This window comes from Oreochromis aureus, linkage group 19 (assembly GCF_013358895.1).
Source record: "Oreochromis aureus strain Israel breed Guangdong linkage group 19, ZZ_aureus, whole genome shotgun sequence".
Lineage (NCBI taxonomy): Eukaryota > Metazoa > Chordata > Actinopteri > Cichliformes > Cichlidae > Oreochromis > Oreochromis aureus.
The window spans coordinates 15,271,231-15,295,586 of record NC_052960.1 but is presented as its reverse complement, the minus strand read 5'-3'; the positions used below and the strand labels follow the sequence as shown (position 1 = coordinate 15,295,586).

At 39.2% G+C, this 24,356-nt stretch overlaps 1 protein-coding gene across 2 annotated transcripts in view; it reads left to right on the top strand.

The window, feature by feature from the left end:
* The window catches only part of LOC120434689 (B2 bradykinin receptor-like), a 39,812-nt gene extending 15,456 nt beyond the window's left edge, over positions 1–24,356 (top strand). Inside the window, exons 1-2 of one of the 2 annotated variants that reach the window (XM_039602950.1) lie at positions 22,108–22,216; positions 22,952–24,356. In XM_039602950.1, coding sequence (XP_039458884.1) covers positions 22,984–23,916 — 933 coding nt within the window. In that variant the 5' untranslated portion in view covers positions 22,108–22,216; positions 22,952–22,983 and the 3' untranslated portion in view covers positions 23,917–24,356. Of the gene's footprint in view, positions 1–22,107; positions 22,217–22,951 lie in introns of those variants that run through there. The other variant, XM_039602951.1, reaches the window with a different exon arrangement.

Sequence of the window (24,356 nt, the reverse complement as noted above, 5' to 3'; positions counted from 1 at the left end):
AAGGAAGGTTTCTCAGAATGATGTTTTGAGCTGGGATGTGTGTTTAATTATTTAATATGATAAAAGGAACAATTATTTGTCTGTATGAGACAAACATTGGTGTATTTCTCTCTAATACTCTTACTGTATCAGGTCTAATTTAAATTCGTTTTTGAGTGACATGACATGACATGTTATTTTCATAGAAGTGATATGAAGGAGGACCTCCTTAATCCCACTGACACATCTTCCGAGGAGGAAGCAGAGTCTGGGGATGACGGGGATGACCCGCCAATATCCGGGGGCGAGGTCACTGAGGCAGTTAAACAACTCCTTGGTGGCAGAGCCCCTGGTGTTGATGAGGTCCGCCCCGAGTTCCTGAACGCTCTGGACGTTGTAGGGCTGTCCTGGTTGACACGCCTCTACAATGTTGCGTGGAGATCAGGGGCAGTACCCCTGGATTGGCAGACCGGGGTGGTGGTCCCCATCTTTAAGAAGGGAGACCGGAGGGTGTGTTCCAACTACAGGGGATCACACTCCTCAGCCTCCCTGGGAAAGTCTATGCCAGGGTGCTGGAAAGGAGAGTTTGTCCGCTAGTCGAACCTCGGATACAGGAGGAACGATGCGGTTTTCGTCCTGGTCGCGGAACACTGGACCAGCTCTTTATCCTCTCAAGGATACTTGAGGGTGCATGGCAGTTTGCCCAACCAGTCTACATGTGTTTTGTGGACTTGGAGAAGGCATTCGACGGTGTCCCTCGGGGTGTCCTGTGGGAGGTGTTGCAGGAGTATGGGGTGTCTGGCCCATTGCTACGGGCCATTCGATCCCTATACAACCGTTGCAAGAGTTTGGTTCGCATTGCCGGCAATAAGTCGGACTCGTTCCGGTGGGTGATGGGCTCCGCCAGGGCTGCCCTTTGTCACCGGTTCTGTTCATAATTTTATGGACAGGATTTCTAGGCGCAGCCAAGTGGCGGGGGCTTTCGCCGGTGGCCTCAGAATCTCATCTCTGCTTTTTATGGATGATGTGGTTCTGTTGGCTTCATCAGGTGAAGGCCTCCAGCTCGCACTGGAACGGTTCGCAGCCGAGTGTGAAGCAGCGGGAATGAGGATCAGCACCTCCAAATCTGAGGCCATGGTTCTCAGCCGGAAAAGGGTGGAGTGCCCACTCCGGGTCGGGATGAGTTCCTGCCCCAAGTGGAGGAGTTCAAGTATCTCGGGGTCTTGTTCGCGAGTGATGGGAGAAGGGAGCCGGAGATCGACAGACGGATTGGTGCTGCAGCTGCAGTGATGCGGACGCTGCACCGGTCCATCGTGGTGAAGAGGGAGCTGAGTGTAAAAGCGAAGCTCTCAATTTACCGAGTCGATCTCGTCCCTACCCTCACCTATGGCCACGAGCTGTGGGTAGTGACCGAAAGAACGAGATCGCGGATACAAGCGGCAGAAATGAGCTTCCTCCGAAGGGTGGCTGGCCTCTCCCTTAGAGATAGGGTGAGAAGTTCAGCCATCCGGGAGGGGCTCAGAGTAGAGCCGCTGCTCCTCCACATCGAAAGGAGCCAGTTGAGGTGGTTCGGGCATCTGACAAGGATGCCTCCTGGGCGCCTCCTGGGTGAGGTGTTCGGGCATGTCCCACCAGGAGGAGGCCCCGGGCAGACCCAGGACACGCTGGAGAAATTATATCTCTCGGCTGGCCTGGGAACGCCTTGGTGTTCCCCGGATAAGCTGGAGGAGGTGGCTGGGGAGAGGGAGGTCTGGGCTTCTCTGCTTAGGCTGCTGCCCCCGCGACCCGGCCTCGGATAAAGCGGATGAAGATGGATGGATGGATGGATGGTCTAAATATGGAGATTACTGTTTTTGTTTCAAGGCAAACTGTCATGGCTGCCATACCCTCTAAAAACGCCATGTTTAGTTTGTTAGTGAGACAAATCGATCAGCTGTCTTGTGATACAACATCTTTATTGCACGAGGCTGTGACCATCAATAACTTTGCATCTGTCCATTACAAGCCATTTCCTTTTGTGCAAATCTACTCTTGCTGTAAATTCTAAATCCTGTAAAATAAAAATTGTTATGAACGCTTTCTAAACTGTTGATGGCCTTTAAAATTAGGATATATATATTAATAAAAATAATGTTGGTCACTGAAGGATGATTGCTGTGAAGTGCCTTATATACGATCTTCTAACAAAACTATACTAACATCCACCTACTGTATGTATTAACTAACAAAATTAACAAAATTATCACTCTATCAACACTTGTTTACCACCAGAGCTGACCGCACTGCATATCGCCTGCACCTCACTTTTTATCACAGTACACTCAAACCCTGTCATTTCCTGGCAATACTAACGATGATCTGATAACAAGCATGCCACAGTTTAGAGAATGAAAAACAGGTCTCGCCTATTATAAATATAATTTATACATGCATAAATATATAAGTGATGTGCGCCTACACATCGTTTTTAAAGGAATACCCTCAGACACTGTTATATAGAAATATATATATCAATATAAATAAATGTTGGCTGTCATCTTAAGTACCAAAGGAACAACTAATCTTCTGGGATCTGCTGCAGAAATTCATTTTTTGCATTTCCAACCATTTTCATGCGCAATGGTGCTCCTGTTTATGAGTGGATATATGTGTGGTGTGCTGTGTGAGCTTCTGGGCTGATAACAGATGGTCTTTCACTGATATCCTATGCAAAGTGTCATCAGCTGTTATCAACACGAATGTTTTATCATCCCTGTTATCCTTCTGGACCGCATTAGTCAAGCTTTGAGAAACAGTCTAGCAGCAGTAGATCAAAAACGAAAGAAAACCATTAATCAACATATGAACATTACCTGATGCTGCTGAAATGAAACAGAGCAAAGTTACAGAGGGTTTATTAGAGACACAGCTAAGCATTTTGCAATTATGCATAATTTTAAAAAGTTTAAATTTGGTCAGTAGCCTATTGAACAGCAGAAATGCGGCTTTCTCTTCAAAAGAAAGGAAAAAGAAAAAAAACAGCGGTCAACAGCGCTGTAAACAACGGTAGGCTGGTGGGTAATAAGCAAGCAAATAATGCGGAAAACAGGGATTCTTTAGATCGGAAACTGTTCTTGAAGCACACTGAGAGAGAGAGTGTCAAGTGCATTTATAAAATGATTACTGAGAAATTATGTTTAAAAATAAATACAACTGGGCTGAGTGAAGAGCAGAAGAAGTCTGAATCTGATATCTCTTCTTGGATTCTCTTAAGTTTGTTTTGTGTTTCAGCACACTTCATGTTTTGATAAAATACATCCCCAAACAGTACAAATGATTTACTCTAATGCTAATTAATGTAAAGACACAGACATAGATGATGACACTTTTTAAAATCATGAATTTAAATTGTTTAATGTAGTGTAATATTTAAAGAAATTAGGTCACTGCTGAACTGTATATAACCACCATCCTTAACATTGTATTAATTATCATTTCATCAAAGTGTTTATTGAAGCTGCTGGCATTATGTTATAATTTATATTATAGGGGTTATCATAATCAAATATTAACATGTTTATTACAGGTGCAGTTATAACTACTTTAAAATGATTGAGTTAAATATATATGTATCATAACTCATATGCTGAGTATATTGGTACAGTAAAATAGTAGCTGAGCAAAGGCCTGAATGTATTCAGCTTCTTGTGGTATTTGAGTTTGCTTAGTTACAGGTGACGGAAGGATGTCCAGTCCATGGTGACCTCAAAGGCCTTAGGTCATCACCATATTCGGAAGAGTATGCCACAAGGAGGAACTTCTGTGTTTGCATTTAATTCTTTAAATACATGAATGTTCTGTACATGCAAATTATGTGCTTGTAAACGCAAGAAGGGGCGTTACAATACCCTGATGTTATAAAAGCAATCTAGAGTGTATTTTGGGCAGAGATGTACAACTGTTTTGCAGTTTACACCTCTCCACGCTGCGTGCATTAAAATCAATTGTTTGAATGACCTCTTCTGGACTATCATTGTTTTACTCTCATCCTCAATTTCGAACCCGTAACATTTGGTGCATTGGCCGAGGTTGAGGGAGAGAAGTTGGAGAATGAGACTGAGAGGGTCCAAGGTGCTCAAACAGGCAGACACGAGTCAGTGGTCGAAGTGAGTGGACATAAGCCGGCTTATTGAAAGGTAAGGCACTACCTGTTGAATTATTTCCAAACAGTGCTGAATTGGTTCTGACAAAATTGAAAGTCTACTCACTGAAATTACTGGTAAAGGTCTGTTTTGATTTTGGTGAAAATCTCATGAGAATTGAAGTTGAAGTAATGATAATGTAAGGTTAAGTGACAGTACTGATTAAAGGAAATGCAGTTGGACTGCTAAGGAAAGAGAATTTAAAGTAGTTGGACTACTAAATAGGAATAGGTAAAAGTAACGGAAATAGGAAAAGGACAAGTTAAAGTAGTTGGACTACTGAATTTAGGATATAGGTCATTTGAAATCTGTATATGGTCATACAGTTATAATTGAATATAAAGCTGGGCTTGGACATCAATAAAGTCGGTTTGGTGGTTTCATAGGATGTGTTAAGAGATTTTCAAATGTTTCAAGTATTATTCCCACTGCCATTTGTACGTTATTGAAAGTTTATCTTTAATTTTAGTGTTAATAGTTGTTTACCCATTTATTCTTTCCATTTAATCGTATTTTACTGCTTCACTAGAAGTGAAGCTGAAGTAAAGACAAAAGCATAGTGTTCTCAGATATGATTTACCCAGGACATCTCCTCTGTACCTGGTTCTCTACGAGCCGTTTCACTCCCAGGAAGGGGAGAGCAGGACGTTCTTATCTATACACTCCCAAATACAAAGAGGGGCCCATTCTTCAGAATCACACACACACACTCTGAGATCATAAACTTCACACACACACACATACTCTGAAACGCTATAAATAAAGAACTGCCACATACGCTGGTTGTGGGCCTGAGACAGCAGCGCTCACCCAGCGTGCGCACGTTGTTACCATCTAAACTGTTTTGAGTGTCTTTATTTCGCCTGAAGAATGTCTTGTTTAAATATTTACTCCTTACATTTATTTGGTCCTTCGAGCCAACAGAGTGACCTCGTCGTTTCCTGGATTCGTGAACCCACGCTGCAAAGTCTGTCGCGACAGCCTGTTTCTAGTGAAACAGTAAAGACCAACTACGTGAATTCGCCGTTGGCCAGCGTTTTTAGCAAGAGGTCCACGATCCCAGGGAGCGAGGAGGATTCTGTCTGACCGGCATTTTCATCCGAAGCAGGTGAATATAAACACTCAACAACACATTGCGGCTAAAATCGGTTTTTAGATTGACACGGTTCTTAAAAGACTCGTCCTTTAAGGACTGGAGGTCAGGGATCTCACTCTTATGAGTGAAAGGACTCGCCTGTAAGACGGAGTTTGACGGTCCTGTGTGGGGTCACTCCGCAGTTTAAAAGGTTGGAAGTCAGGGATCTCACTCTCACGAGTGAATGAAAATAAAGGGATCTCACTCTCACGAGTGAATGAAAATAAAGGATCTCTCACTCTCACGAGTGAATGAAAATAAAGGATCTCACTCTCACGAGTGAATGAAAATAAAGGGATCTCACTCTCACGAGTGAATGAAAATACAGAACGTGTCAATTAAAATAGGATTGTAGTACCGCGTGTGAAGTTTGTGTGTTGTTGAGGAGTGAGTGACCTTTTGAATAGAAACAACAGGTTTCTGCACCACTCTTACTGTTTCCTGTGTTGACCGATGTACTGGTGAGAAGGGGTCAAAGGTTGCGCTTCAACGCATAAAATTAAGGCCGCCCTGGGTCTAAACCAGGGTGAAGGCTGCCTTAATAACCTCCCCGACTCTAATATCAGCGAAGGTCACACAGAGTGTATGTTAACAGTATTAATAAATAAAAGCAAAACAAGGTGATTCCAAATACAACAAATCAAAATACATATGGGAAAAATAAAATTATAAGCAATTTACAATAAAATATTATTGATAACTCTAAGCCCAAAAAATGGGAAATAAACCCGCAAAGCCTGAATTGACTGCAGATGAACTATGGTTAGAAAAGAAATGCCCCGTGCAGGACAAATAAGCGCAAACAGATGGAGAAATCCTAAAGAAAACCTAAATGTCCCACGTGGGAGGAAAATGCATTAACTAAATTATAAGAAACCCTCCAAGCAGAAATAAATACTGAAAAGGAAGCTAAAAAGAAATCAAAACATACACAAGAGTTGTAATATTTTAAAGCATGGAAAGAGGAATGAAGTGGAATAAACAAAAGGTTAAATTAAGGTTAACTTAAATTAAAGCAATGAAATAATATTGGGAAGACAACCAAGCTGAATGAATGGAATGCGTGAAACCAGATAATTCACACAAAATATATCAAATAAAAAGAGAGATGCATACGGCATATTAAGGCTGTGTCATTGTTCAGCCAAGGAAAATGTCTCCAGCTTGGGAAAGGGTGAGACTGCAGCTCACCCTCAGCCCTTGGTGGACACAAATAAAATATTGTAATATACTATTGCTGTTATATAAAAAGATAATAACATTAATAATGAAATAATATTAAATATGAAGAGGCACCTCAGTCAGTTGTGATGTGAGGTGGATAATTGTTAAAAGTAGTCTGCATCAAGCTTGAGGTTTGCTCAAATTCAGTATAATGACATATGAGATGAAGAAAATAAAGAAAATATGTAAACTAATTAAGTGCATAGAGACACTTGACCTGTCATCCTAGATGAGATTTTGTTAAGATGAAGAGCAAACCTATACTACCAAGCTAATGAGCAAGATACACACTTTTTATTTTGTATTAATTTTTTTTGTTTTTCAGAGCAGAAGCTGCATGATATTAAAAGCTCACACATGCAGCAGTCTGTGATCTCAGTTTTTTTTTCTCTCACACTTCTCCTTTGTTTCTGACAGCAGTTCTTTTTCTTTTTGTGTCCCAACTCGTGTGTAAAGCGTTCATGCCATCAGCAACTTGTTTTTGTTTGTTTGTTTTGTTGGTTTGAAAAACAAATCTGTGATCATACTTGAGGATCACAGTGACACGAAATGATTAGGCACATGATTTACTGACGCCTAGTTTTAGAGCTGTGAGCTACGAACTGTAAGCAATGCAAAGTTTTTCCGAACTTAGAAGTTTGACATATGTAACATGTATGAGATATATGAATTATTTTAAAACGAAATAGAAATTGTCCAAAATGCCTTAAGAAAATATGTAGTGCTGTATCTACAGAGAAAAAAGGAAGAAGAAGCATTCAGTAACTTGGAAACAGCCTTTCTACTTACATGTAGATGGAAGTGCAGGTTACATGAAAGCTGTTTTAACACAGGCATTTGGAGAAAAACAACGTCAGCTTGCATTTTACTTCTGCAAATTAGACTCTGTTGTGTGCAGGCCGGTGTAGCTGCAGCAGAGGCAGTAAAAGGTCAGCTGACATTGTTTTAGGACACACTTTAATCATCAAAGTGCCCCATGCTGTGACTTCTGAAACAGCTCTCTTCATGCAACTTCATGCTTGATGATGATAATTTCGAGCCAGCTGAGAGCTGGGTTGAGAGCGATGCTTTGTTTTAAGTGACAAAGCAGAAAAGTTAAACTTAGTTTGTTTTTGTTTGTTTGTTTGTTTTTTAATACGAGAGAATGGTAATGGATAAGAAGTGATATTTTGTTTAAGTGTTGAAGAAAGCTAAATACTGCAACATACGTCTAGTGCATGATCTGCGAGCAATGAATGGATCATCTTATTTATCTTTAAATAAACTCCAATTATGGAGACCTGAGTCACATACTTAGGGTACACCCTTAGGTGAAGGCAGAAAGCTACTAAACAAAGAAAAGAAGCTATATACAATGCGCGATAGCCACAAGACTAAGCATTCACATTCTTTCTGACTCTTAATGAGCCTGAGTTATGACCTTGGCTTCCTATTTTTCTGCCTCCACCAGAGATGGGAGTGAAGCTCCGTGGAATGTGCTCTGTTCTCCTTACTGCATCTATAAAAATAGCATTCAGTAACTTGGATATAACCTTTCTACTTACATTTAGGTGGAAGTGCAGACTAGATGAAAACAGTTAAATTCAACAAAGAGTTCGATTACTCTGGAGAAACGGGAAATGTGTCTGTAACAGGAAAACGTGTAACAGGAACTACATGCCCATACAAAGGAGCTGACTGTGTCAAGACGCAGACAGACAGAGAGACACAGAGACAGCCAATATGTTTACTCTAACTGTTTTAATAGTTTTGCAATTTTCATTAGTTTTATTTTTCTTTAGTTTTGACTTAAGAATTTAAAACTAAACACATTTTTGCTACAAAATCAGTTAATTTTGTGACCACTCATTGCAGTTTTAGATAGTTTTACTTTTGTTTTTATTTTTATTTCTGTTAACGAAAGAATATTTTATTTTTTTTGACTTCTAGTTTTGTCTTTTCGTTGGTTTGACTTATCAATGATGAATTTGATCTGCAGTACGCCATTTTGAAAATATGGCATGACAGAGGGCGACAATTTTGCAGACCAAGCAGCAAAATCAGTAGCAGTACAAACAGTAGGCGCACTTATGGTGACAACACCTCTATGCAAATTCCACTGGATATCTTGAGAAATGAACCACACATTTGTGCCATTACTAGAGCGAAAGAAATGGTTGAGGTGCGGAGCAATTCTACAGGATGATCTGATCATATGTGATGGGAAACCGTTACAACCAAGTCTTTATACAAAAAACAGTAGCTCTTGTGACACATGAAGTTGTTCATGCGTCAACAGGAGGGAGTCTAATTAGTTAAAAACACTAGTTAAAGACACTTCTATACATTAAATTTCAAACAAGTCAATAAGAGAAACAACTCTAGCAGAGTGGATGACAAAGTTGCTGGAAAACAGAGAAATAGTTTTGAACAATCAACTGCCGAGTGATTCTCTTCCAGTTTCTTGCAGGTTGAAAAAGGGTTGAACCAATCCAAGAACCACAAACTCCCGAGCAGAAAAGTGAGCAATAAAGTCTAGACTGCAGACCGCTCTAACCTCTGGTGTTCACTGGTGGGAGAAGGGCTATCAGTGGCAACACTGAGACACTCGCTCCTCTTGCTGGGTGTCTACTCATTGGAGGCCAAGGGTGTGTCCACGGTCGAGAAGAGGAGAAACGCTCACAGAGGAGACCTGATGGAGATGGAAATACTAAATGCAAACCAGGATGCCCCTGAGGGTGAGAAACCGCACAGACGACGCCGATGCTGGACAAGAGGATGCCAACTGACCACTGTCACAACGATGTGTTCCATGCTCGTGTTCACAGTATTCTTATCACTGGCCCTGGTAGGCATGAACACGGCCTGCACCAGCAACCCATGTGACCCACACTGCCCGAGTTTACCGGCAGGCTCCAAATGTGACGTGTCCTGAAAGGGGAACCATTTTTAAGCTGCAGCCTATGCCCAGAAGAACGCATGGCGCAACGAGAAACAAAGAAGTGGAGAACAATGCTGCACCTTCATACCTAACAACACTGCAGCTGACGGCAGTCTGACCAGAGCCCTGGAAAGACTGAAGACCCTGAATGAGAGAATGAAAGAACATTCTGGAGTGGACACTTCCATGTGGGACAGCTGGATGGACATGTTTGGAAAGTACCGCAGCCTAGTGTCATCAATCCTAGTGTCAATAGCGGTTTTTGCAGCCATATTGACCCTATGTGGTTGTTGTTGTATTCCCTGCATAAGATCCATGATCAACAGACTGATAGCCACAGCTATTACACCGGACCCTGTCGGCCAAAAAGAAATTATGACACTGCTGGAACACGCCGACACTGACTCAAACACCGACGATGAAGATGAAGAAACAACCTGTAACTAAAAGAAAAAGACACTCCTGTTAATAATGAAGCAACAGTTAAAAATGCACTGTCCAGAGACTGTATGCTGATAAAGGTTAAAATGTGTAAAAACAAATTAACAACAGGAGGGATATGTTAAGAGATTTTCAAATGTTTCAAGTATTATTCCCACTGCCATTTGTACGTTATTGAAAGTTTATCTTTAATTTTAGTGTTAATAGTTGTTTACCCATTTATTCTTTCCATTTAATCGTATTTTACTGCTTCACTAGAAGTGAAGCTGAAGTAAAGACAAAAGCATAGTGTTCTCAGATATGATTTACCCAGGACATCTCCTCTGTACCTGGTTCTCTAACGAGCCGTTTCACTCCCAGGAAGGGAGAGCAGGACGTTCTTATCTATACACTCCCAAATACAAAGAGGGGCCCATTCTTCAGAATCACACACACACACTCTGAGATCATAAACTTCACACACACACACATACTCTGAAACGCTATAAATAAAGAACTGCCACATACGCTGGTTGTGGGCCTGAGACAGCAGCGCTCACCCAGCGTGCGCACGTTGTTACCATCTAAACTGTTTTGAGTGTCTTTATTTCGCCTGAAGAATGTCTTGTTTAAATATTTACTCCTTACAGGATGTCTTTAAAAACATAATTAAATTTATGTGGAACGGAACTGTGGGATGTTCTAGGAAGTGCATTTCTCGGAGGTGACGCTCCAAACTTCCTGGGGACGCTCGGGATTTTCCGTTGGACGGGATAGTCCGATTGGCGATCGTGGAGAACTTGGGAACCTCCAAAATAGCTAGTGGTTGGACCACTTTACCGTTTGGAACGGTTTATGCACTTATTTGGGTAGTAAAGGTTGGACCTTGGGCGTTGGACGCTTTTAAATTGACTTAGGAACTTTAGCAATTAGACCAGATACAGGTTGGACCTGAGACTGTCATTGACGATCAAAAACTTGGAGTTTGTCCCTTGGAGGGTTAACTTAAAAATTGTCTAAATTGTGTAGGTTTTGAAATGAGAGGCCTAAAATCTGTGCAGTTGTAATCATAGGACGTCTGTGTAAATATATTAAGAGACTTGTCTGAGTCTGAGAGTCAGGCTGGTATTATTTTTAGATTGTGTGTGTGTGAGAATGCAAATAAGGCAGCTGAGAGGTCAATAGAATATGAGGAAGTTTATAGAGACTGCTAGACATGGCTGATGCATGTATTTAAGACGCTGGATTTGTTTATGACAATATTGTAAGTAAAGTTTTATTTCTTGCCATGACTGTATGACTTTTTGCTGGGTTTTGAGATAGGATACTTAAACTGTTGATACTTATGACCGTTATTTGGGGTCTGAAAACTGAAATTGACTTTGAAATAATTTCATTAATAAATATGTCTGTAAGTGATGTCTCTTTTGGTGTCTCCAAGTCATTTGGACACATTTGGTGTTTCTCAGGTATTGACGTAGACTTTGAGTGATAGATATAGGTGTAAGTTGTTTGATGTTTGTTGGGCTAAGGAGGGGTTTAGCACATTGTAAGTGGTTTTCTTCCAGTTCCATAATATATAAGGAGTTAGATTTGACAGACTTATTTACACTTTGGGTTTATGTTAATATAGGTTGCAACGGGCACAGAGGAAACACAGTACAACATCTTAAGGGTTTAAAATAATAATAAATAAATGAATGAAGTTTCTTAAGGGTTCTTGTGTGTGTTTTTAGGGATAGTTTTTTGTGGGTTTTTAGGGGGAGTGTGTGTTGGTGGTGTTTGTGTGTGTAAAACGGAGATAACATGAAAACAGAGGAAATAGAGACTAGAATGTCCTAGAAGGCAATAAAATGCAAATTAAGAAGCTGTGAACTGCTTAAACCACAGCTGGTTTCACAAGTACTGGTGCAAACATTGTTGAATGCATGTGTTTAAGACGCCATTTATGTTTATTAGAGGGTTATAAATAAAGTTTTGAGTTGCTGTAGTGGATGTATAGTAAGTGACTGAATTTTGATAGATGTATATATTGTGAGCCATAAAGGCTGGTGTGTTTTATTTTTCAGTTATGTGTGTGTGGTGAGAAGCTGTGTGTGAGACGATGAGAGGTTTCAGTTTTTTTTCTTTTTTCTTTTTGACTTGCTCTTTCTGATTATGGAAGGTATGTCCAAGATACTCGTATGAAAGCGTAGCTTGAGTGATTTTAACCGTGTGAATGCTGTCAGTATTTGATTTGAATGTCTCTGCATGAGTTGTCTGAGTGAGTGAAAAAGGGAGAAGTTTGAGAGAAAAGGCAGTGTGTGTGAGACGAGTCATGGCGTCTGAAAGAGGTTAGAACATTTAAAAGTGGGTATGAAATATATTTCTTTTGTGATGTAAAGTAGGATGTTTTAAAGTTTGAAAGTGCTTGTAATTCAAGAAATGCATGAGTGATGGTATGAGAGGTTGAGTTTATTTTTATGTTTGAAAGAGCTCTATTTAAAAGTGTGTGAGAGGAAGGTGTGTGTGTGACTGATGATGTCAGGGGAGCACCCAGAGAAATAGACAGAGTTAAATTCTAAGAAGATGAAGCAAATGCATGTTTTAAGAAAAAGTAATAAAGTAATAAAATTATATTAATTACAGGGTTTAGAAAAGAGACAGACCGAGAGAAATAAATACATGAACTAACAATTACATTAATGAATTGAAAACGCACGTACACAAACTGTTACATGTGAAATTATTGTTGGAAAGTTTAATAAAGAAAGCAGTTTACACTCCTTTAATTTCCAGAACCAGTGTGTCCCCTAGACCTGATAACACCCTTGCCCAGTTGGCCCCTGTAGTAGGCGGGCATGGAAGGCTGGACAGCCCATGACGGGTAAGATCCCACCTCGAAACCCTGGGACAACCTAAGGCAAGGCGCAGTCACGATTGCTTGAACCTAAGTCCCGGAGTGACCTTGGAGTCACTGGAGGAGACGGGATTTAACAGGTAAGGCCACTGGGCACAGGCGAGGGGAAAGGTCATTAACAATGACCAGTGATGAGCCAGAGAGAGAAAACACACCCTGTCTAAAGGAGTTTGAAACACTGCAAAAGAAACATTTACAAGATCACAAGGATCATAAAGAAACATTTATAAAAATCACACATACAAACAGAAAATGCACTAACCTTACAGAGATAAGCTCATGAAGAGTAATGCATAGATAGTGATTAAAACTTGGCTAGGAACACAAACATATGTAATTAAATCAGCCTGCTAATTTCATGAGGGTTAAAATGGTGTGAATGTTGTAGAAAATATACTTAAAACACACTTGGATAAAATAGAGTTGTTGTGAAATAACTCAAACGAAGCTGTATGACAAGGGAGTGAGTTATGGGAAAAAACAAAAGAAAAGTGATTAGTGTTTATAAGAGTGACTCAGGAGTGCTCTTGCACTGATTGATCAAAACAAGTGATTAGTATAGAAAGAAAATGAAAATAATCGAATAATGTGATAAAGTTTAAACATGTATTTATTTTGCCAAGTTAAGTTGTTGAGATGTGACTCAGTATGCAAATTAGTTCGGGAGCTCATGTGAGTGCGGACAGAGGACCTTGCTGTGTGTGTGATTGAGGCCTTAAAGGAGAAGTTGACTGTTCAGAGGTGCAAATTTGATTAAGAGGTTTATAAATTAGTGTTGACACATTGTTATAACGTGTTTATATCTTAGGCTGAATCTGAGTATGGTAAAGTGCTTAAAGGGGGATATTGTTGTGTACGAAACGGTGCAGCTTTTGGCGAGGTTTTCAGTGTGTTGAACGGGTGAAATTTCAGATTGTTGAAGATTTTTGAGGTTGTTGTTTTATTTTTAATAGAGGGAGTTTTAATAAACATGGACATGTTTAAGGGTGGTTTGTAACAGTGCACTTAGAAAGAAAAACCTGTCAGGTGATTTTGTTTTGTACTTTGATGAGCTAACAATCAGCTCTCTTTTTTCTCATTTTTGCTCTAAGCAGGCCTGGAAGAGAGTGAACTGACGGCGCGGACAAATTACCAAGTAAGGATTGCAGCGAGTCAATCCAGTCAAAAGTATAGAGAACTATTTTCCTAAAAAGGAAAACGAGATAAAACAAATGATTGAGCTCATTTTGCTGATGTGGAGCATCTGATGACGTGCGCAGAAGGCTGCAGTATCAGCAAAAAATATCATGTGTGAATGCATGTGAGTGAATGCGAGTGATCGGACCAAGAGGGAAATAAATAAAAGGTTGACAAACAGGAGGAGTGGAAGACTTAATTCTGGGGATGTTGATGTTTGTTTTGAGAAAATTATTTACTGGGGTTGGATTATGTTATTACATTATAGAATGCCAAATGCTAAAAGGGAAACATTGTTTGAGGTAACTCAAGTTACCATTAACTGAGGTAACACATGATTAATAACTGTTCTGTTTAAGTTTATTTTGTGTTATAACACAGGTTGGATCATAAGTGGGGAAATTGAGTATGAAATGTGAAGTTCTGGTTAACACACAGGTTTTTGTTTCTAGGACGTTCCAAGGATGCAGGCTGTGGATGGAGCCAAGAAAAGATTTGACATGATGATTAATTTGATTTCATTCCTTAAAAACAGGTTTGAAGGTCCGGAGCATGTAGACTTAATATGATATGACTAACCTTTTCTTTTAATGCCATAACCTGAGTGAAGGATTTTGAGTTTGTAACACATGAGATGTGTCACAAAAAGGGGGGAGTTACAGGATTTAAGGTTTAATTTGAAAGGGGTTTTAGGATTACTTGATGATGTTTAGGTTTTTTGATAATTTAGGTATGGTAAAACTGAGGCAGAAAGTGTTATTTTCAGGTTATTTTTGATTTCTAGAATAAGAGGTTATAATTTAGGCGTGCACATACAGATATGTCAAAGGAAAATTGTATATATGTGATTAGCTACATGAAATGTGCTCTTTTAGGGTTACTAAGCAAATGTCTACGTGACTTTTACCTAATAACTTATGTGATGATAAAGTTGTTTACCGACTAGCAGCTTGCTCTCTTGTAGAACATACAGACTTAGAAAAGGGGAACTTAAGCTCTGAGTTCTGAGAATAACTCTGGTATTTTTGTAAGTAGACAGGAAACACGTAGAGACCGCCGTATAAGGGAAATGTGTTAGAGCTTGTAATTAAATGCGGGCTTGAAAAGAGGAAGCAAATTTGGTACAGGACGTGCTTGAGATGATCAGATGAGAGAAGGGCAAGGTCAGGAATAGTTTAAACTAAGATTGAGAAATTAAATTGGGTGAAAGGGGGGTGTAGCAAGTAGATTCAGGGCAGCTCACAGCCCGGCGTAAACGCAAGGTGCTGTCACACAGCTTAAGTTATTTGGTTGATTTATTTTATGACAAAATAATAAGGAAATACTAAAAATATACAACACGTTGAGGAGATCTCTTTGTTATATTTTAGTGTTTAACATGGAAGATGCCTCTCTGGAGCTTCTCTCCTGATGCTACTCCACCAAAAGAAGCTTATTTATAGAGACTATGTCAGCTCCCAAACAGACAACAACAAACCAAGACTAGCAAAAAACAATCTAAATATAAATAATAATAAATACAGAACAATACAGAATCCAAATCTGAACCAAAGAACAAAATAGTGAAATGTGGATTATTGGGTTTTTCTCTGTATATATGAAGCATTTGTAATGTGTATCTGCTCATTATAATGATGAAGGCTTGTAGAGGCCAGTTTCTACTCACAAACAAGTGCTCAGCCAGACTGAAAAACAGGAAGCTGTAGTGCACAAGGCATATTAATAAATATAGACACAAAAAGAGGAACTCCCCATATAAACAACGTTGAAAATGTGTGAAGTATAAAGTACCGAAATAACACTATATAAGTCACAGCTGATGATTCGAATGTTAGAGTGCTCTTGCAACTGGCGTCTGAGCTGTGCAGAGGTCTCTCTTAAGACAGGTACTTATGTAGGTTAGCATGAGGTTGAGTCCAACAGAAGCAAGGCACCCTAAATGCGCACAGCATGCAGCAGGGGTGGCCAAAATAATATAGGAAACAGCACATGTAGGGAGAGAATACTCACTAAAAGTTCTAACTAACATAGTGTGGTGGCTTATGTGAACTTGCAGGCGTTTACTATGACATCATTAGCACAACAGAGACTGAGTAAAGTTTTAGATGCTCGAAATCTGACACTTACACATGAAGGAATCAATATGGCAGATGTAATGGGATTAGGAGGACCTAATTATTGTACTAAGAAAGCAGAACTTGAAGGGAAAGTCAGGGAAGATTTAAAAGCAGGACCTGTTGGGATTTGGGATTTAGAGATTCTTTTATTGCTATCATATAATCTGCCTTAGGATGACTGTATTAATAACGTGTTGTACAGTATTATTTTATGTTTGTCATAACAGTGATGTCTCTATTTACAATTTGAGTTAATTTTATACACAATGCATAACTGTGCTTGTTTAGAGTTGATGTTCCGTCCAAAAGGGTTTTAAGCTTCACTGGTGAGAGTGTCCAGGTGATACATGTTGAGGGAAGATGAGAACATGGCAGGTTAATTGCATGCACGCTTACAGACACACATGATATATATATAGGCCAGGCCAGAGGCCTGGACTTGATGCAGCTTTCAACTTTACAGCTCCTAACTTGCAGGAATGGCGGGGAGTGTAATGAATGAATGCAAAACATGCTTACAGACACAATCATGACAGGGGTTTATTTTACAGGGTAAAGGTGGACCACAGGTTGCTTTGTTTCTGCTTAGCAACTACTGAGGTAAAAGGTGTTAAAGATAAATATGCAATAAGCGAACAGGAAACATGTGAGGGTGAGCCGGGTGAAACAAAATGTTGTAGATAATGGAAACTTGTCTAACGGGCATTAACAGTAACTTTTACATGTTATGTATATGCTTGAGGCCAAAAGAGACGTAAATCCAGATAGAAAACTTTGAAGTGTGCTTTTTAGCGGAGAGTTAGGCTGACAGGGGGATGGTGTGTATTTTACTCTGTGTTTAATAAAACTAAAAGCGTTGCTCACACACATAAAGAGTATGGAGACTAAATAAAGTTAATATAATGGATAGAGCCCAGAACATGATAATATATAAGTGAAATCAAATGCAATGTGTATTGAACTCTCCACATACATTGAAACTGCGCAACTCTCCGTGGGCCATGCAATCAAGCAACTGTTACATATCTGCATTAAACTAGCCAACATAGACTCACCACAAAATGATGCAGGATGTGGCCCTGCAGCGGAGGCAGAAAATAATTTGCAAATCAGGGATGTTATGTTGATTATAATATGCTTACCTATGTAGACACACACACAGAAGGGGAAATTTCAAAACAAAACAAAAAACAACCTCCCTTATCCTGTCAAGCACAGGAGTAAAATAAAAAATCTCTTTGGGCTCTGTTAAAATTTCTTTAGTAAAAGTGTAAAAGGCCAAACCTAAGAGGTTGGGCAACCCGGAAAGTCCCTCCAGTATCAGGAGTTAATAGTCAGGAAACATTCTTAACTTTAACGCCTTTTTTGTGAAAAACCACTGACTCATAGATGTAGATTGACATACAAGTGCACATACATCCAGATGTGCATTTAGACATTAAAAGTGTAGAGGCATGTACAAACAGATTGGCAAACCGGTACAGAGTCTAACTGAAGAGCTTAACAAAGCAGACGTGGCAGTAGGGTTTATCATTTTGCCTGATATGATATTGTGAACCAACTTTGAATAATGACAGGAACCTTAGATGAACACAGTAGGTTAGTAAGGTGTAGCAGAGAGAGGCTGTTTGTTTTTATCCCTTACAGGAGAAGATTTCCACTAGAGAGGGTAAGAGCGACATAGTGGACTTGGGAATGGTGGTTTCGGCGCCCATGGTGCCATTAATGGATGTAGAGGTGACAGAGTGGGTCGAGCGGTGACACAAGACACAGTATAGTGACCTCTTGTGGGCAAGAGGTCAAGAGAGGGGATTGTAATATTTAAAGAAATTAGGTCACTGCTGAACTGTATATAACCACCATCCTTAACATTGTATTAATTATCATTTCATCAAAGTGTTTATTGAAGCTGCTGGCATTATGTTATAATTTATATTATAGGGGTTATCATAATCAAATATTAACATGTTTATTACAGGTGCAGTTATAACTACTTTAAAATGATTGAGTTAAATATATATGTATCATAACTCATATGCTGAGTATATTGGTACAGTAAAATAGTAGCTGAGCAAAGGCCTGAATGTATTCAGCTTCTTGTGGTATTTGAGTTTGCTTAGTTACAGGTGACGGAAGGATGTCCAGTCCATGGTGACCTCAAAGGCCTTAGGTCATCACCATATTCGGAAGAGTATGCCACAAGGAGGAACTTCTGTGTTTGCATTTAATTCTTTAAATACATGAATGTTCTGTACATGCAAATTATGTGCTTGTAAACGCAAGAAGGGGCGTTACAATACCCTGATGTTATAAAAGCAATCTAGAGTGTATTTTGGGCAGAGATGTACAACTGTTTTGCAGTTTACACCTCTCCACGCTGCGTGCATTAAAATCAATTGTTTGAACGACCTCTTCTGGACTATCATTGTTTTACTCTCATCCTCAATTTCGAACCCGTAACAGTAGCTACATATTTGAAGATACTCATACTTGAGTGAACCTTTTTTAAGTTGGTTTTGCTGTGGGGGAGACACTATGATGTGCACACTCAGGACTAAATACATTATAATGCAAAATATGCATTAGTTATGCATGCCTTCTAATATGATGATGGAAGAATTAAAATATAATTTTGATCACTAAATGCTCCATTAGTGATAAAAATTATTTGGTTGGTCTATTATTTGAGCCAAAGATGAATAACAAGAATGCAAACAATCACTGAAGAAAGACATAACCTATTGTTTACACAGTAAACACCAGTGATTGAATTGCCACTATCAACAGTAGTTAATCATCAGAGCTGACAGCACTGCACCTCACTCTTTAACAGTCAACACTTAAACACTGTTATTTCCCAGATGATCTGATGATAAACCTGCCACACTTCTTACTGCAGCTCTGCACTGACACTGAAACCCACAAACATCGTTAGGAGGTGTTAGTTCACATGGGCCTAAAAACACTGAATGGTGATTTTTATTGACTGAGGCAAAGCATGACAAACTAGTCCTACCTGCTGTTGATTGCAATTGTATATGTTTAGAATTCAACCTGAAATATCAGGTTATAATCTCCAATTTTGGCCACAGAAATAGCGATCAGATCTTGGTTGTAATCATGAGGAACAAAATAAGGGATGGTTCAGGGTCTCCTGAGCCAGCCATAAATGCTTTTATCAAAATTAAAAGGGTTAGGTCTAATCACCAAGACATGTATGTTGTAAAACTGAGCCTGAATTCTGAGTGCCACAATTTTTATGTCCATTAAAATTCACTGGGAAAAAATGTGGGAAAATAGTGGGAATATATTTGGAATATTTTGGGGGGAATATCTCTATATTATTTTATAACATCTTAACTTTGTTAGAAAAATTGTCACGGTTAGGAACATATTGTCCTTTATTTCTCTGCAGCATCCTTGCCAAAGTATTTCCTGACACTGAAGATGTCTGAAAACCAAAACAATAATAATTGCAGTCTTGATGTAAACAGTGTGGTCTGTCCTTCCAGGCTATATCAAGGTCATCCGCCTGCTTTGAATCGTCTTTAACGTGTTTGTGCTGATGGTTTTCTGCTTCCACAAGAAGACCTGCACTGTGGCTGAGCTCTGCTTGGCTGCAGCTGACCTTGTCTTGCTGTGCTGTTTGCCCTTCTGGATCGAATACATAAAAAAGGGCTAAAAGTGGCTTTCTGGTGAAAGTGCATGTGAATTGTTATCAGCTGTTATCAACATGAATGTGTTCTCCAACATCTACTTTCTTGTTTTGGTTAGCATAGACTATTATGTGATACTGGTACACTTACTTTCCCATGAAAATATGAGAACGTGTTTTTATGCCAAACTGGGATGTCTGTGTGTGCTTGGTGTTTGTTGCCCCTGTATTCATCTAAGGAAACTCAATTCTGAAGCTTCAGTCAAATGTTACTGAATGCACATTTCAATATCCAGATATCTGAGATTAGGACCATAATCTTCAGCTTCATCATTTCTGTTTCCATGATCTCCTTCTGTACTGTCAGAATTATTCACACACTGGGAAAAAGAGGGGTGAAACACTCAGAGAATGCAGTAGGAGGCCACCACTTTCATCCTGGGAGTTGTTCATTCTGGCATTCCTGATCTGCTGGGTGCCCATTCTCTCATGAGCACGATATCAGATGTGCTTGAAAGAATAAATACTGAGTCTCTGTATATTAAGCCTTCTTTAGAAGCCTTCTAAATCCCATTTTCCCATTTAGCCTGGTTTCCAAGAATCCAAGAGTGACGGGAAGAAGGTGAGAGGCGATGCACTGAATTTTGCCAAAGTGACCAGCATCCAGAGACTTGAGCTAGGAGTTAAACAGTGAAGTGGCAGAGAAACTGAAGACACAAGGAAATCAAGATAAGTACAGAGCACAGACATAAAGATACAGCCTGGTTACCTCCATGAGATAGCTGACAGACTGGCATGGAGTAGATGAGTAGATGCACTGCCCTTAAGTATAGCCTTGCTGATTGTCATCAGTGGATGGCAGGTGAGCAGAACAGGTGAGGAACCAATGCTCTGCCCACAAAGCAGACACAGAAAGACACAGGATGACCACCATGATGGATGATGGATATCCTTGATAGGATCTTCTCAGGCACACAGCTCTGGCTGTAAGCACAGAAGCCTCAACCAGCAGATGTTTTGAATTTTGTTATTTGAGGAACAGTCAATCAGTGTTTTCCAATAGAGAAACACATTTTTTGTCCTCTGTGCAAGATGACTATGTTTCTGTCATTTACACATATAATCCAGATTCACAGTTAGGGTGGCCCTGTTGTATTATGTGAATTTACAACATGTATGACTGCAACAATTGCAGTTTGCATCCATGCTCTAGGCAAAGGACAGAGAAGTAAATAAAAGAAAAAGTATTCAAAAAGAAAAAAGAGAAAACAAAAGAGGAAAAGTGAGTTCTGCTTCATTTAATTATTGTAAACAAATAGTGTCAGCTGACAGTTTTATTACTGCTTGTCAAAGAATCTAAATTTTGTTTTCTTTAACTTATTGTATCAAGTATTTATTCAACTCATGTCTTTTGCAACAATTATGTCTAGGATTATTTAATTACATTAACACGGGGGAGGCATTTAATATCTATTTTTTATGCATAATGTTTCATCGTCTGTTTTGAGGTTTTTCATGAATTTTTTGGAGAGTAATTTAAATTTCTGCTCTTCTTTTTTGAAAGGTAGTTTTGTTTATAGTTTTGTTTGGTGTGGTATTATATCCCTGTGATTCTTCTATACATTTATTGTCATTTGCAAGGCTTATTTTGTACTTATCTTAGCGTCTTTTACCTTATAATATAAACACACCTTGAGGTGACTGTTTTTGTGATTTGGCACCATTCAAATAAAATTTTTATCTAACTGAATATTTTCTGCTAATTGTGTGGATTCATTATAATTTATTATCTGTGCTTGTTACTTGAGACCTTACTGCTTAGCTTTTGTTACTGGTGATTTTGAGGCTGTATTTAGCTTCTTCCCTTTTTTTCCTTGTGTCTTGTATCTAGTTGTCTCTGTCACAATGTCTCTTCGTGTCGTGCTCAGTCTGTCTTATCGCACTATTTTGGTTTGTATATAGTCTAGTTTGTCTACTCCCTTTCATCACTTCCTGTCTTTACTTTTAAAGTTTCTGTTTCTGGCCATGTCGTTTAGTTTTACTTGCTTTCTCTGCCCTTTCCTATTTCCTGACTTACCTCAGCTCTGTTCTGTTCCCCACCTGTTTCACCTCCATTCGTCACATTTTGTGTACATGTTGTCTCTGACTTTCTTTGTTGGCTCATCAGTATTATGGTGTTCTTACAGCACAGTTAGTCCAATATTGGTATTTTAATCGATAACGACAGCATCTAACATGTTGGCATTAAGTTAATAAATGGAAAATTTTCTCTGTCATTTTCTCTGAAAACATTTTTTAGAAGTAACTAAGTACTTCACTGAAGAGTTGAGGAAGTGGTCATAGACTGGGTGTGATGTCTCTCTTATCTGAAATCACTTGACTATCAGTTTACTTTCTTCTTTAAATTAAGCAGTTCAGAAAGAAGACTGTAGCAGAAGGTACTGAGAGAGTGGAGCTGGCTGTTTGTTCTTTTTCTATCTGGAGGACTAATTGACTAATTTGCCTTCAAGGTATGCAAACGCTTAATTTGGCTTGGAATTTACTTTCCTATGTCTTTACCTTTAGTTGGAATATTTTCAAGGTCTAAATCACTGTCCATCAGGAACAGTGTTTTTGACTTTTTGGCATTATCTGTATAAAAAAGGACATTTCTTCAGTTTAACAGCTGCACAGGTTTTGGAAGCAGTGATGTCTTTAGGTGTACAGTAACGTGTCGACAAGTAGACGGCAGATTAACTGGTTTTGTCTCAGCATGTTTAGAGTTTTGATCAAATTCAGCCTCATGCAGTAACAACGTTTACAGTAATGTGTTTAACACAAACAAAAATGTAAATAATAAACACTTCAGCCCAAAAAAACATAATAAATTTAAATTTAAATTGTTTTAAACTGTCTGCAAATGTGAGGATGGATATACTAAACTTGTGAACTTGTTTTACGTAGCTGGTGCTGTAGTGATGCTGGAAAGCATGCTCAGCTCTAAATATGATGTAAAATGTGCATTGGTTATGCATGTTTTCTAACATAATGATGGTCTTTAAAATTGAATCAAATACTATCAATCCATCCCTTTTCTCCTTATCCAATTCAGGTCGCTCAGGGTCTGAAGCCTGTTAGTTATATATCAGTCTTATTCAGAATTGGTTGTATCTATGTTTTCTGTCATCATAACAAATTATGTTAGAACAATAGCAGTTAAAATTATATTTATGTTTTCTATTTTGGTATCCTTTATTTCCCTCCAGCATCCCTGCCAACTTAATTCGTGACACTGAAGATGTCTGGAAACCAAAGCAACACAAGTGAATACCATTGTCATAACATCATTCTTGGCAGCAATAACTTAATCTTAACTATTGCTCCAGCTTATGTCGCCAGCGTGCTTGGATTCATCCTTAATGTGTTTGTGTTGATGGTTTTCTGCCTCCACAAGAAGGCCTGCACTGTGACTGAGATCTACTTGAGCAACCTGACTGGAACTCACCTTCTTCTGGTGTGCGGTTTGCCCTTCTACACTGATACTGAAAGAGCCCACTATGACTGGCCTTTCGGTGAAAGCCTGTGCAAGCTGGTACCAGTTGTTATGAGAATGAATGAATTTTGCAATATCTACTTTCTTGTTCTGGCTAGCTTAGATTGTTATGTGGCACTGGTGCACCCACTTTTTCATGAGTTGATGAGTAGGCCATTTAATGCCAAACTGGGATGTCTGTTTGTGTGGAGTTTGGGTTTGGTCTTTGCTTTCCCCAATTTCATCTACAATAAGTTAATATTCAACTCTCAGTCAAATCTTACTCACTGTTTCCCTGCCTTAACTTCACTAGATCAATATGTGCTGTATGACGTGAGAGTCATAATATTCAACTTTATCATCCCTGTTATCATTATTTTGTTCTGCGCTGTCAGAATTATTCAAACTCTGAGAAAGAGGCGAATGGAGGGTTTAAACCCACAGAGAACAGAGCAGAAGACCACGACTCTCATCCTGGCAGTTCTGCTGGCATTCCTGATCTGCTGGGTGCCATTCCACGTGACAAAGTTACTACAAGTTCTCCAATACACTCACATTCTGAAATGTAACATCATAGTGCTAATAATCGAAGAGTTATCTGTTTACTTAACCTTCTTCAGCTGTGTCCTTAACCCCATTCTCTACGTCATTATTGGGAAAAGCTTCCGGAACAGAACAAAGGAATTCTTCAAGCAGTGAAAAAAACCTTAAAGGAAGAATAATCAAATTAGCAATTATTAATCCAAGCATCAGGAGCCTTTGCTTTCAGATATATATCCTTACATTGGCAGAGAGAAGACTCTATAGCAGCTTCCATAACTTAAAAAACATGTTTTGCTAGAAGGTTTTTAAACTGAGTTCTCGGTTTGGGTTTTTGTTTTGTTTTTCATTATTATATGATTGTGTTTCTGCCACTGATGCATATCATCCAAATAGTATTATTGGGGTCGTGGCTATCATACTAGGTGACTTACCTGGGAGCAGAGTGTGTAAATCTATGTGTGACCTGCATAAAGCTGACAGCTACCATCTGGGCAACTGACAGGCACCACTGTTTTGTTGTTTGGGGTTTTTTTTAATATCTTCTTCTCAAAATTTCTTCTTCTAAATTCTTGGACGTGCAAATAGTGTTTGGCTAT